The following is a 14,034-nucleotide window of genomic DNA, read 5'->3' on the forward strand; positions in this document are numbered from 1 at the left end:
TTTGGCAGAAGCATTGTTTCACAAGGCCCAAAGGTGTTTTCCTGCTGCTTAGAACTGAGATTTATGGCTCAAGGGATGGATGTCTGAATAACTGACTCTGGGAGCCTGAGAGTCCTAGTTGAGAACATAGCTGTAGTTTAGACAATCAAAAGTTGTCTGCAGCGGAAAGAATGTCGAAGAGATATGGAATTGGCATTCAGTAGTTGCTGGAACTTAGTCTTTGAGGAAAAGATAGATCTAAACATGCTGTGGTTGTTGAATGGGTTCAGGCAGCCTGGGATGGAGGCTAAATCCAAAGTTGTCTCTATGGCTGCCAGCTCAGAAAGTTCTGGGTCTTAGATGCTGACTGCAGTGAACTTACCTTTCTATGCATAATTTAACATGGCTGAGTGCAGCTACCACAAGAGCCTGCCCATGTTTTTCTGGAGCATGACTTAAGTCAAGCCTCTGCCTGAGGTATGCTGCTGCTGTGTGTGTAATTACCTTTGGAGGTATGGGAGAAAGGTTGGGAGCTCAGGGATGTGAGAAGGGATGGCATTCCCTTTCTGCTAAGTACCTCAGTGCTGTCTGTAGTGACAGAGGAGGTTAGAACAGTGCTGAAGCTGTGAGGCTTGCCAGAAGAATCTGTGATTGCAGAGAAATGCATATTTGTGAGGTCAGAGTGGTGATGTGCTTTGTAGCATCAGACATGAGGTTGAGAGAGTACACGGCAAGTCACGCGTTCAGTCAGCCCCTGGAATGGGTTGACTGTCACAGAAGGTTCAGGACTACAGTTATAACTGTTTCTTGTTGTAACAGCTCATTTTGTAATAATCACGTTTCATTTTTAAATAGAATAATCAGTAAGCTTGAGACACCAATTAATTATAGTAAAACCTGTTTGTGTTTCTAGAAAACCCTTTGCTGTCAAATGGGTCAGGAAATTCATCTGGTTTGAAAAAAAAAAAAAAAAAATCTCTGCAAAGCTGCTCCCTTGTGTTCCTCCATCCTCCTCCCAAAACTGAACCACATGTGGTGCTTTTGAGGCCAGGGTTCTTCTTTGGCTTGATTTTCAGATTTGCAATCTGCCAAGGTGCAGAGGTGGGGATGAGCAAGGGTGGCAGGAGTGCTTTAGGAAAGCTTTACAGCCAAATGCTTCCTAGTTTTGGATGCCACCTTAGAGTGCAAAAGCAGAATTTGAAGTGCTTTGGTAGGCAGCAAATTAAACAGATAAGAATTTTTCAAACATTTTCAGAAACTTTTTGTCACAAGAAGTCCTTGAGGCTTGACCAGCATCAAAAAGGACTGGATATCCATTTGATAACAAGCATCACAGTTCATGCAATGAGATTAAAAATATATTTCTAGATGTAAACTGCACTGGTCTGGATCATGAATCAGTTTCTACCAGAGAAGAATTAAGAAAATTTATCCATAAGGAGCTTATTCTGTATCTGCCTGTGTCTGACTTGCGTCTTTCTTTGAAAGGGGCTATAGGGCTAGATGGGACCTTTGGTCTGATTTCTTATCTGCTGTAGTTATTAAAGCCTCTGCTTTCAACTTGTGAGAGACTATTAGTATTTCATTGCAATGAAAAAGTCTTTCATAGTTGAGGCAGGCCAGATATGCCTTGAAGGAAAGTTCAGGTTTCCTTAACCTTTTTTGTCTATTCTTACCTTCAGGATATACAGCATGGCCCAAACAGAGAAGAAAGGTGGGCTGCTCCGGAAATCTTCAGCCTCCAAGAAGCCATTGAAGGAGAAAGTTGTGTTGATGTATGATGAGATTTTCACGGTAAGGACTTGAGTGTCTCTTCTTTCTAAAGTGTTAAGTTTTCTTGGTTTAGTTTGTGCTGAGGATTCTGCATGGTGGATTTTTTTCCCAAGGTAGGGATTGCACAGTGTAGGCACATGTTTTAGGCCTTCCTACTGTCATGCAGAGCTCTGTATTCTGCTCTCATCCTTAATGTCAACTTGTCCTGTTGTCTACCAGGACTGTTTGTCATCTATGGAAAGTCATGGCTTTTCAAGTATTTCTCAAAAAATAATACAGACAATAAACTGAGGCATCCCAGTTAAGAGCTGCTTCTGTTTGTCCCTCTGTTTTGGGGAATTTGTGTAGACAGAATTCTATAATGTGAGGCCACTTGGTCATCCAGCAGGATGATGCTGATTTTCAGCTACTTGTGATTTATTTTTTTTTTTTTTAATTTGGCCTGAATGATTTCTTCTTGTTTGATCTCATGGCTGTTCCTTTTCCTTTCAGACAGAGGACCCCAGTAAATGCAACCCTAGGTTTTGGGAGGAGCTGTTTCTCATGAAGGTAATGGGAACTAAACATCCTCTGATTTGCTGCTGCTGTTCCACATAGGAAGCGGCAGACTGTCAGTGCAAGGACTTGTGTTTCTAAGGTGTCAGTGGTTGTGTAACATGCATGAACTGCTTCTTAACTTGACAGGTCAACTTGGAATATCTAGAAGGCAAGCTGGAGGCTCTGGATGGGGAAGAGTTAATGAAGATAAAAGATAACATCAACTGCTTGTTTCAGCACTGCATCCAGGCACTGGGTGAGGAGCACCCAATCAGAGTGGTCAATGCATTACAGGTACCACACTGAGAGACAGGAAATGCTCTCTTTTGCTTCTGAGGAGGCAATGTATTTGCTGCTGTTGTCAAACATTTTGTGCTCATTTCTTTGTTTCTGAGGAGAAGTGATGTCTACAGAGCAGTTGTTACTTACTGTCTGTGGTGGATACAAACATTCACAGTCTCTTTAGTCTTTGAAGAACAATAGCTTTTTTCAGAATTCAAGAGGATCTGGTGATGCAGGATGAAGTGGATGGCAATGGGGGGACAAGAGGGGCTTGTTCATATTGTAGGCTGTCAGTTTCGGGGCTCAAGAGTACTCTGTGTAGCTTTGTATTCTACTTTCTCCTCCCTCATTTCAGCCTCCTCTTTGAATTTCCATATGGGTTGAAAATCAAATAAAGCTCTGGAGAAGTTAGTGTGAAATTTATACAGAAGACTGTGCCTGCTGGACATTTCCTAAGTGAAAGCTGTGAAGAATTGTCACCCAGAATTAATAGCCATTTTCCTGCAGGTTGCTCCTCTCCACAGCTGTGCCATCCCCTGTCTTGTGTGGGAGACTCCCCTCCTCAGTCTTGATGCTTGATGTTATTAGTTCAAGGGCTGAGTCTTACAGTTTGGTGAATGCATTTCTCGCAGCTTCTCTCAGCTGTAGGAATACAGGATATGTGTTTCAGGTTTGGAGAGGTCACCTGTAGGAGACAGTGGATAGGGAGTAAGCTGGGAAAAGTTGATTTAAAACAGAATATTTACACCTCTGACATACAATCTTGCATTGTTTTATCATTATTGGCAAAAGTTAGGCCAGGGCACAAGTCTAGACTAATCTTGCAATTTGAGTGTAAATAGGAACAAGGTAACACATCCTGAGCTTGAGTTGGGAGATTGTTTCTTTAATCAGACTGTATTAGTGTGGAAAGTGATCCTGAAGCCCAAACTTATTTAAGCAGTTTTTTCTTGAGAATGACAATGGTGACCAAAGATTTGTTTAGCCTGACTCTCACACTAAGAAAAAAAAAAAAAGTCTACCTTACCCTTTTGCTTCTGTATGGTTCTGGAGGTCTGCTGATTCCTTGAGGTCTGCTTGTCTCCAGCTTTCTATCTTCTGAAATGAATTACTTTTTACAGTTGAATTTAAGCTGGAGACTAAAATTGCAGTGGTTATATTCCTGGTCAGTCCCCTCTTCACAGACCTGAAAGGTGCCTGATGACAAAAGTCACCACAGACATTTCCATCTCCTGGGGCAAATGAGACATTTGCTGTCCATAAATTTTCCTGAATGTCTGCTGGAAGCATAGTGTGCTGATACCTATATGTTGCGAATGATTTCCAAGAACTTGGAGAATCAGTAATCCAGTGCCTGCAACAAGAAATGTGAAGGAGATTACGTTTAGCGGGAAGGTTCTTAGAGCCCCTGAGGTAGGTAGGAAAACTTAGCCTTGGAGACATTTTTTCTTTTTTTTCCTCTTTTTTTTTTTTTTTTTTTTTTTATTTGACGAAGTCAGACTTTGTGTAGCGGTGTGGCAACCAAACAGAAATTTGTGCTCTCTATAGCAAAAGCATGTGCTCTGTGGATGGGCATAATCTGATAAACTATGATTCTCCAACATTGGGCACTTTTAAGATTCAGCTTGATGGGACATGTTTTAAGATTCAGCTGGAGAGGCTGTTGGGCCATCTTGTCTAGACCCTGCTTTTGCCAAGAAAGGTTGGACCAGGCGGTCCTTGAGGTCCCTTTCAATCTGGTCTTCTGTGATTCTGTGTTGTATGGATGTTGTGTGTTTTGGCATGCTTGAAATAAATCAATCTGGAAAGCTCTAAGGTATGTCTATCCATATATTAGACACTGCTCTGTCTTGCAGTTTCCTGATCAGTATTTCTGGCCTAAAAGTCAGACTTAGCTATTTTCCAAAGATCTTGGTCTTGTCTGGTACAAACTGACTATGGATGGAAGAAGCAGTAAGATTACCTTTTCTCAGAGTGCTATGAAATGAAGGGGTGAACAAACAAGAAAAATATGGACAAATATATTCTCTATTTTTTTTGAGGTTTTCAGCACCCAAGATCCTCCTTAGAAACAGCAGAGGTGGAGGAGTGGTCAGACAAAATGTATGGCTTCCAGGCTGGTGGTATTCATTTAAATGCTTTGCCAGTGCTAGGAGAGGGTCTTATGGTGGGTTTTGCTGTTGAGTTGTAGGTGTTGTCTTACATCTTATCCTCTGATTTTTCCCTTTGCAGACTTTGTGTGCATTAATTCGGGGTGTCCATCAGAAGAACAAATCCACTTCTGGGTTTGATATCATCAACATGCTTGTGGGTTTTGATAAGGCAGAGCTGTGTATGAAGGTGAGGCCCTGGCAATGTAGAGCCATGTTGCAGGAGCAGTGATTTGTAGACAGGTGTGTGTACCAGGGTGCAGCTTTTGGGGGTAATACTGCAGCCACTGATTAAAAACAGCTGTCCTAAAGTTCTTTACCTGCTAGTGGCACCAAGACACTTGGGGTCCTTGTGTTTGTTAGTAATGGAGCACTTTTCTTTCTTTTCCTTTAGTTTCATGCTGTGCAGTTGCTATGGTTAAGAAAAGTCTAGCACAGGCCTAGTATTGAGACTCATACCTTGTGCTTAATTTTTAGCTGATAGTGATATCCTGTGTTCTCACATTTCTGTGAGCACATGTACTGTTTTAAACTTATTTGATGTTCTTCAATGTAAAGCTGTTGAATTTTGGGAAATGACAAAATAATCAGTGACAAAGCTGAATTCCTGTTGTATCTTTCATCTCTTTACAAGGAATAGTAATTTTTCATCTCTCTACAAACAATAATACATTTGGGGAAATTATTTAGTAACTTGCCTATCAGAGCTCAGAATTACTTTGTGAATAAAGTCTATTACATGTATGCAAAAATCTCTCATGCATCTAGAGAGGACTCTTGGAAAATGAACATGATGTTATGCCTTTAACTGTAGTTAACACAAAACAATGTTGAGAGCCAGTAGTGTGAATGTGGCCTGTGTAACAGTAGCAATGGCTCAGTTATTGGTTCTGGAATAACATGGCTTTATATTGGTGCTGTTGTATTTGAATCTCCTAAAAAGCTTTTTATTACAAAAATTTCAAATAATTTTAAATACTGCTTTCAAATGCTGTGATTGTCCTTCTTTAGAATCTGATGGAGAGCTTGGACTCACTCCTATGTGCAGAAGGTTCTGAAAGCCTCAAAAGCTTGTGTCTGAAGCTACTTCTCTGCTTGGTGACGGTAAATATATACCAGCTGTATAATAATAACTTAAAGGCTTATATGAGCCACATCTTGAGGGATGGAGCTGTCTCAAAACTTGAGCAGAATGCTGCAGTGTGAAGCTTAAGAAAGGGGAAAAAAATCGTGAATGAGAACAAGGGTCAGCCCGGAACATGCATCATTGCTCTAACCACATGCCGGTACAGACTGGCAGACTGTTTTCGCCTCCTAAGATAGGTGTCAACTGGGGCAAAAGGGGAGAGACACAGGAGGAATTGACTTTTTTTTTTTTTTAGGGAAAAAGGTATTTAAGAAGTCTCCTCTGCTCCCTTTCCATTTATCTGAGAGGGGTTGAAAAAAGACAGGAAGTGTGGAATAGACAGGAGTGGTAAGGATGTAAAGAATGAGGAAGTTGAAACAAATAGTCACTCATCATCTCTTGGACACAGTCAACTGTGAACTATTTTAGCTGTGATAAGAGAAAATTAAGCATAGGAGAGGTCTTCACTGCCCTGTTCATCATGGGGAAAGTGTTCAGTGGAGCATATGCACCCTGTTTCTTCATTCACTGCCTTCTGTATAGCAGCCTGCTTCAGCTGCTGATGGCTGTTGTCATGCAGCTGTGTAAAATACCAATCTGTGGAGGAAAGGGGGAGCTCTTAGTACGTGGGTCGTGCTTCTTGCCAGAGAGAGGGGTGGAAGGCAGGACAGATTTCTTTTTCTTCTTGTCTAGCTCTACTGCTAGTCACACCTTGACTTGCTGACTAAGTGTGAGTTTCTGGTTAAATGTGTCAATCTGGTAGTAGAACTCTTCTGTTCCCAGTGTGTGCCAGAGGCAGCTAAAGGATCATGGGAGGCTTTGGGTGAGATTTTAATACTTGTGTTTGTACTTAGGTGACAGATAACATTAGCCAGAACACCATCCTGGAGTATGTGATGATTAACAGCATATTTGAAGCTATTTTACAGGTAAGGGTTCTTCCTTCTGCTGCAGGGGCTATTGTTCCATAGCGAGAGCTCTCAGTGATATATTTGCTTTTCACCTTTTTCACTGCAGCATGGTTGACTGGCACGGTGCGTGGCTTCCATTCATAGCTCAGTCATAGCTTTTTTTTTTTTTTTAATGCAGTCTCCTCCTTACTCTAGTCTGCTGTTTTTAGTCACTACTGACTATTTAAAGTATTTTCACTTGAGACATTTGTGCATAGATAGAAACTGAACAGATTTCTGGGCTAATTTCACAGAGAATTCCTGTATTGGAAGAACTTTTTTTCAAAAAGCAGTCTGGATATATTGAGGTTTTTTTCTACTCTTGATAAATTGTACTTTTTAGAAGTGGAGCCGGGCTTGGGGAAACCCAGATAACTTGCACATATAATGTTGTTGGTGCTCTGAGATACTGTCCAGTGCTGTCGAGAAATATATTTGCCCCTTATGCCCATAAAGCCTGTGTGCATCCTCTCTGTGATAAATAAGCTTCTCTGTGTGCAGAACTTCTTGGAAGCGCTGACACTCCCTCAACCTTAAATATCCTCTTTCAGTTAGGACATAATTTGTTCTTACTCATATATATCATGACCATGCACTGTCTGAGAGTCATTGCAAGCTTCCTGAAGCAGGCCTGAACAGAACAGTGTGATTATTTATTCCAGATCTTGTCCAGCCCTCTTAGTCGCAGGGAACATGGCTATGATGCTGTTGTCCTTCTTGCCTTGCTGGTCAACTACAGAAAATATGAGGTAGGTATTTTTCTGGGTAACAGAAACATCACTTTATTAATTTACACTGCCCTCTGGATTATTAAGGCAGTGTACAGTACAGTTTTTAGCTCTACACACTGTATTATTTATCAGGGTATCAGCACAGAGCTACAGAAGTTTGCAAGGCAGTTATGTTAACTGTATCTGTCTCCAACGTATGCATATAATCAAATGTGTATGATATTCATACAGCTCGTTTTGTGAAAGCATGAAAGAAAATACCTAGGGGATTTGCATTTCCTTCATGGAAGTATTCTGAGGAAGGTCCTTTTGGAAGAGTTATTGTTGTGCCAAACTTGCATGTTTGCCTCTGAGTGTGTAACTGTGTGGTTATACATAATCTCCAAAGTAAAATGAGCTGTCTGTCAGTCATCTTGGTCTTCAGATGGAATTTGTGATTCAGAACCTGACTAGTAGACTGAAAGAGCACAGATCCCCAGAAGAGATGGTGAAGCTGTGACCAAAGAATGAACTGAAACATCACAGCTAGTATTTCCAAGAGAAGTCTGTCTCTATCTCTTTGACTGATTTCTCTCTGAGAAACTTTATTCGTCTTCCTTTTTCTAAACTGGTTGTGCTACTTTGTGATGTATTCCCATTTTTTCTGCTACTCATCACCTTGAAAAAGAAACATTTCAGACGTCACTAAAACATCTCATGTTGGCTTTCCTTTGTATGAGGCATGATGTTTTAATGATCGATCTTATTTTTTTCAATAATTAGGAATATCTTAATATACTCAGATTGGCAAAAAAATGGGAAAGTGCTGGAATACCCCCTCCTCAACAGAATTATGGCAAGGGGAGCAGGCTGCAAAACCTACCTGGTTTTATAATAGATCTTGTTTTGAATTATGAATAGACCTAGAGAATAGACAAAAGACAGGAGCTATACTTACTGTCAAAGTAATCCCTGTTAATTTCTCATTCCTGTGAATGTTGACAGAATCATGAATTACAGATTCTGTTCAGCAGCCTGTTCTGTGATAGTGTGGAACAGGAACATGGAGTTTCATTTCAGTATATGGCTAGGAGGGAAAACTGTTGGGAATCGTATGGGTAGGGTTACTGTTGAGGGCAGACTGGAAAGACCAGAGGTCTCGTTGCAACATTTTGGTTAAATGGTGGAGACCTGTGTAATCCCATCCCTGAGTTATGAATCCCTGTGTACTATAGTTTATGTCCTTAGTGAGGTAGAGTGCTGTGAGTATATAAGACTTGTCCTCTGCTCTTCGCAGTAACTTTCTGTAGAGTATTGAGGTGGGGTCAGGTGCTTTGGAAAACTTTGTCCTAGATGTCTTCAAACTGGGCACCCAAAAGAAATTGTGCTGATGTTTAAAAAGCACGATCCAGCCTGAGGCAGATGTGTAGCAAGGGGAATTTCAGTTTGAGTAGTTCAACTGGCAAGGTGGAAAGCAACTTAGAAGGTGTTATATGACTGCCTTTTGTAAGCAGTGCTACAAGCAAAACCTGTAGTAATGCGGTTATAATCTTTGTCCTTAAGTAGAGTAGCTGCTTTCATTTGCTGTGCTTTGGCCCTTAGAGTCAGTTTCGTGTTGTCAGTGTATTGCAGCATACTTTCATGCCTTAAATCCTTTGGAGTTCTCTTCAGTTAACTGTGCTGTAGTTAGTAGGTTCTCTTCTGTTCTGAACTTCACTGGTTGCTAAATTCTGTTTCCAGCTGCTTAAAAAAATCTAATTAGGCTGAAAACACATTAGTTGACTGAGTTTTGTGTCTGTCTTTAATGTGAATACCAGTATGTTTTTGCATCAGGGTGTTCTTTCATGTTTTGGGGATGGGAATTTTGTAGTCTCCTCTCAAATTCCTTGGGGAATATCTGTTCATGTTTTCATTATCAGTGTAGCTGAGATCTTGGTTTGCTCATTAACTTCTGTTTTAGGAGTAAAAATGATTTACATCTCTTTACATGGAACTTTAATGGGACATCCCTGATCTGGAACCCGATAATTTTCAAGAGTTGTTTCAAGTATATACTTAATTCAAGTCTTCAGCTACGTTTTATGTCGTCTTTTTTTTTTTTTAAATCTTAGTCCTGATTTCAGAGAAAATATTTTTACCTTGATACTATGTGAGAGAAACATAAAAGAGTAACTAAATAATTGACTATATCAGGAAAATGGTGATGCTAAGTTTACACAAAAAGCTGCCAAACAGGAGAAATGCTGTGAGGCAGAGTATTTATTTGATCACTTTCTAAGTGTTTTAAGGGATGACTGCTAGAATAGCAAGTTAAAACATAAAATCAGGTAGTGATTTTAAGTAGTTAGATTACTTAATAACATCTAGGTGGAAATTTCTTTTCAATTTGAGCAGGTTGAACACGAGGCATATTTTATCTTTTGCTAAACAGAGCTGAAAGAAAGTCAAAACGTGAATTTTTCCCTTTGTGTGCTTGTCTGGCAGCATATAGTGTGTCCAGCAGAGCCCTTCATGTCTGGTTACATGGTTACATGCACTTGACTCTCCTTGATATAGGCAACTACAGGTGCTGAAGAGACGCCTATCAACACTGAAGAGTCAGAAAATTCCTTTTTTTTTTTTTTTTTTTTTTGCAAAAGGTCTTGCAAAACTCAAGTTATTTTAAATGAATCTCTTTAACAAAAAGAGTAATTATTCAAGCTCCAATTCCCTGCACAATGGCCTGCCTGCAGAGGAGATGGTCTCATCAAGGCTGGCAGCAAAGCTGCTGAATCATCCCTGATGAGTGGTCAGGAAAAGGTCCTGTTGAGGGATAATTGAGTGGACTCTGGCCTTTGTGTTACAGATGTGAAGATGAGTTAAGCAGCTAACTAGAGATTATACATGGTTAACTTGGGATTTTTTCTGCTTGCTTTTCCTACCAAAAGAATTGTTTCCCATAGGTTTGTGTTGGAGGTAGAGGTACATTTGGGAGCATGGAGGAGATCTCACTCCCTCGGCAAAACCTGTGTCCTGCCTCATGTAATACTCACTTTGTACAGCATGTCTTACCTGGGGATTGCTTTAAAAATTACCTGGTAATTATCTCCCTGCAGCTTCCACCTTAATTTCTATGAGAGCATTGGCATCTAATGGTGGGTAGTTCATGGAGGACATTGTGAATATTCCCAGGTTCCAGGAGTTTGTGTCTGTACCTCATCACTGGCAAGATGATCGTAATGCTATAGTGTTTGTTATCTGGTGGCAATGATAGGAAAAGGCCTGTGTTCTCTGAAGAGCTGAGAATCATATTTTTGATTTTTTTTCTGGAGGCAGGTGGAGGCAGAAGCTATTTCTAAGTTTGTGTAACTGCTTCACTGACACACTTTGAAGTTGTAAAAATGCTTATCAACCACTTTTCAAGGCTGCTGCATGTTTCTGCGTGTCGTGGAGTGGCAAGTGTAATTCAGATTTTTAAAACTTCTGTTGTGATTCCCAGTGAGAGGGGAACTGAACTCTGAAACGGCAGGATCAGAGTTAGGGAAGGAGGCAGGGAGTGTAGGGTGGGTTTAGGAGTGCTTGCACAACTTGCAGGTTGCTGATGCTCATTGTGCAGTCTAATGCTCACAGACAATACTGGAACAGTTGGCTCTTAAGGTGGGGCAGGAGCAAACTGCACAACCTGTGGGCAGCACAGAATATTCTCATCATGCTCATACAGACTTGCTCACTGAAAGGCACTAGAAACTGCCTTGTCCCATACAGACTAATACAATGTGTGGATTACACTGGTTGGCTGTCTGCCAGGAGTTAGGGGAGCCTAGAGGAGGCATGGAATGTGTCAGGGGAATGGAATACTTCAGGCAGAAAATGACAATTGAAAAGATAGAGGGCAGAGATTTGTATCAAGCTAGGCCAGCTTCATGACCCTGTCAGCTATGCACTGATGACATCTTGCTGCCAAGGGGCAGGAGACATGGAGCATGCATCTTGGAAAGTCAAGGGCAGCAGGAGCATGAGGAGTTGTTCATAGCCTGGAGATGACAACGAACCCACTCCCCCTCCTTTGCTGTGATGGGACTGAGTGATGACTAGGTCTCGGGGCAGCCTGGTGGTGTTGGTCAATGTAGTATCTCCCAGTTTGCTTATTCCCCACATCTGGGAATTTGGATAACCTTGCAGCCTCTGATCCAGCACAGCCCTTCTGCCTGTTGCCTGGAAAAGCCCCATCACTTTTATTGGTCAAGAGTCACAGGCTGGCCTCTCTTCTGTGCAGGAGCTGTGGTGTGGAGAGCTTCTTGTTGTATAAGGAGAGCAAGAGAATGAAATTAGCGAAACTAAGATATATTTACAAGGATGGATTTTAATCTATATTTAATTACGGATTTGTGAAGCTTGCTTCTGCTTTACTGAGACTGACTAAATTTAATTTCTGAAGGGGAGCATGGTTGTACAGAGAGGACCATATATTGTTACTCAGTAGGAGCCTCTACTCCAGCCTCAAGGAAATGTCTTTGCATGCACTGTGCACATATGGGTTCTGTGTGAGTTTTCTGTCTTTTTCCAAGACAGCAGACAGTGCTGTGTGCTGCTGGAGGCAGGCTGACAGACTGGCTGAGCTTTGGTCTGTTCTCATCAGTTTCTTTTCTGAACCAAAAAGAAAGCCTGATCCTCCTAAAGCACCAAATAATGGTGAGAGTGGTGTTGTCTGATCAGCCTTATTTTTAACTAGCTGTCAAGCTGTGGGCAAATCAGTCGGATAACCGTGTATGTTGTAGGGCTGCATCTGATGCATGCTTTGTGGTTTTATTCTCATGTACTAGATAGAGCATTTCCTTTTATGTCCTGGTTCCAAATCAACTTGGTTAGTTTTGCACTGACACATATAAATCAAATGTACATTGCTAGTCTAAAATGCTTCTTAAATTATTAGGACTTATCTTTATAGGTGGAGCCTGTGTGCTTTGTTCAGCTAAATTCAAGGAAGTTATGTTCTCCAGAAACTTCTAGCTCTCAGTGGTGTAAACTGTTAAAGTGTTGAGCTCTAACCCAGTGGCAGTTGAGTCTGTAACATTGTCTTGCATTCATGGGTCCTCCTTCCTCTAAGCAATCTCTGCAAGGTGTTGCAGAAGGGAGATATCAGAACGCTAATGCTCAGTCCCAGCTTCACTGCTTGTTTCTGCTGCATAACAGCGTGTGTGTCACAGATAACAGGCTTGCAGGACAGCTGCTCTGCTTTCAAGACTGATGGATGAGCTAGTGGAGCAGCAGAAACTCTCTCTCGTCTCAATAAAATCAGGAGACTGCCTGTCGGAGCCAGTAAGGAGGTGTCCCAGGCATAGTGGCCTTATCGTGTGCTGTGACTTCTGGTTTTTTGTGTGTATTCTGCCTTGTGGGACAGGAGAGAGATTATTCTTAAGTGGTTGAGTAAACTTGGAAAGATAATAGTGTTTTTCTCCTGAAGGCTGAACTTAAATCCAATTTTCTTTCTTCCTTCTCCTCCCATCCTGAGCAGTCAGTAAATCCCTACATTGTGAAGCTCTCCATCGTAGATGATGAGGCCACACTCAATGTAAGTATTTGACTTGATCCCTTTGCGCTGCTGGGGACGCTCTTGCATGTGTGGTGCTACTGTAATGAATGCAGTCATGGTGTCTGGTAGAAAGAAGGCCTAGGAACAGTGCTGCTGTAAAGAGCACCAGTATAGTGGGTGTCTGCCCTAACTGCCCTCCTGCAATAACTTAGGCAGCTCATGATTTGGACAGTTTGATCACCAGTTGGGAGTGGCTAAAAAGCTGGGTAGCAAGGAACATGCCAAAGTTGAGCTATTATACATTTATGAACTATTTATACACAATTTGCTATCACATGCCAAAGAGGCACAAGATAGTTTATGCCAAAGATCTCATTTCCGTTGCTGTGTTACCCGATTTTACCAATCCACAGGTTAATTCTTGTAGCTCAGTGGAATCTTGTACTGGAGTCAAGAGCCCTGCAACATGTTTTGGGTTGTAGCCACTGATTAAGTTTTGTATCCAGGTCTGGATAGAAAGTGGCAGCACACTATCAGCTATGTGGGGTCTAGACTTAGAAGCTGTTTTTTAGGGGTGAAGTAAAAAGCAAGCTCCATGCTAACTAAAGGGTGAGAACAATTATTCTGAGTTAATTAAATTAGCTTGACAGAAAGGATGGTCAGTAGCTGTGGAAAGGTGGAGACTGTTTGCAAGAAGTGAAAAGGTTACTAGTGTTTATGGCCTTTGTTTTGAACTTTTGAATGTCCAGCTTCCTTCCTTACTGGTTTATTGAGGCTTCTTGAGTGGGTAAGCTCTGTCTGGAGGTCCAAGGAGAGTAAGTGTTCTCTGCTTAACTTAGTAATTAGATATTCACGTTTAAATTTTGGTGTCTTGATTTTTGGAAGATATTCTTGTTGTATCATAGCATGCCTTAATAGTTCAAACAGCTTCAGGGGAATTTCTTCATAGCGTGCTAGGTTATCTTGCGGGGGGCGGGGACAGCACTGCTATGTGTGGTGTGTGTGATATCTTGCA

The 14,034-nt window shown here is 41.3% G+C and overlaps 1 protein-coding gene across 1 annotated transcript in view; it reads left to right on the plus strand.

The window, feature by feature from the left end:
- ARMH3 (armadillo like helical domain containing 3) overlaps positions 1–14,034 on the plus strand; it is a 135,786-nt gene that overhangs the window by 5,694 nt on the left and 116,058 nt on the right. The window contains exons 2-9 of the mRNA XM_074907584.1: positions 1,662–1,773; positions 2,245–2,301; positions 2,437–2,583; positions 4,804–4,911; positions 5,733–5,825; positions 6,702–6,776; positions 7,460–7,546; positions 13,002–13,058. Coding sequence (XP_074763685.1) covers positions 1,662–1,773; positions 2,245–2,301; positions 2,437–2,583; positions 4,804–4,911; positions 5,733–5,825; positions 6,702–6,776; positions 7,460–7,546; positions 13,002–13,058 — 736 coding nt within the window. The remainder of the gene's footprint in view (positions 1–1,661; positions 1,774–2,244; positions 2,302–2,436; positions 2,584–4,803; positions 4,912–5,732; positions 5,826–6,701; positions 6,777–7,459; positions 7,547–13,001; positions 13,059–14,034) is intronic.

This window comes from Athene noctua, chromosome 5, assembly GCF_965140245.1.
Source record: "Athene noctua chromosome 5, bAthNoc1.hap1.1, whole genome shotgun sequence".
Classification (NCBI taxonomy): domain Eukaryota; kingdom Metazoa; phylum Chordata; class Aves; order Strigiformes; family Strigidae; genus Athene; species Athene noctua.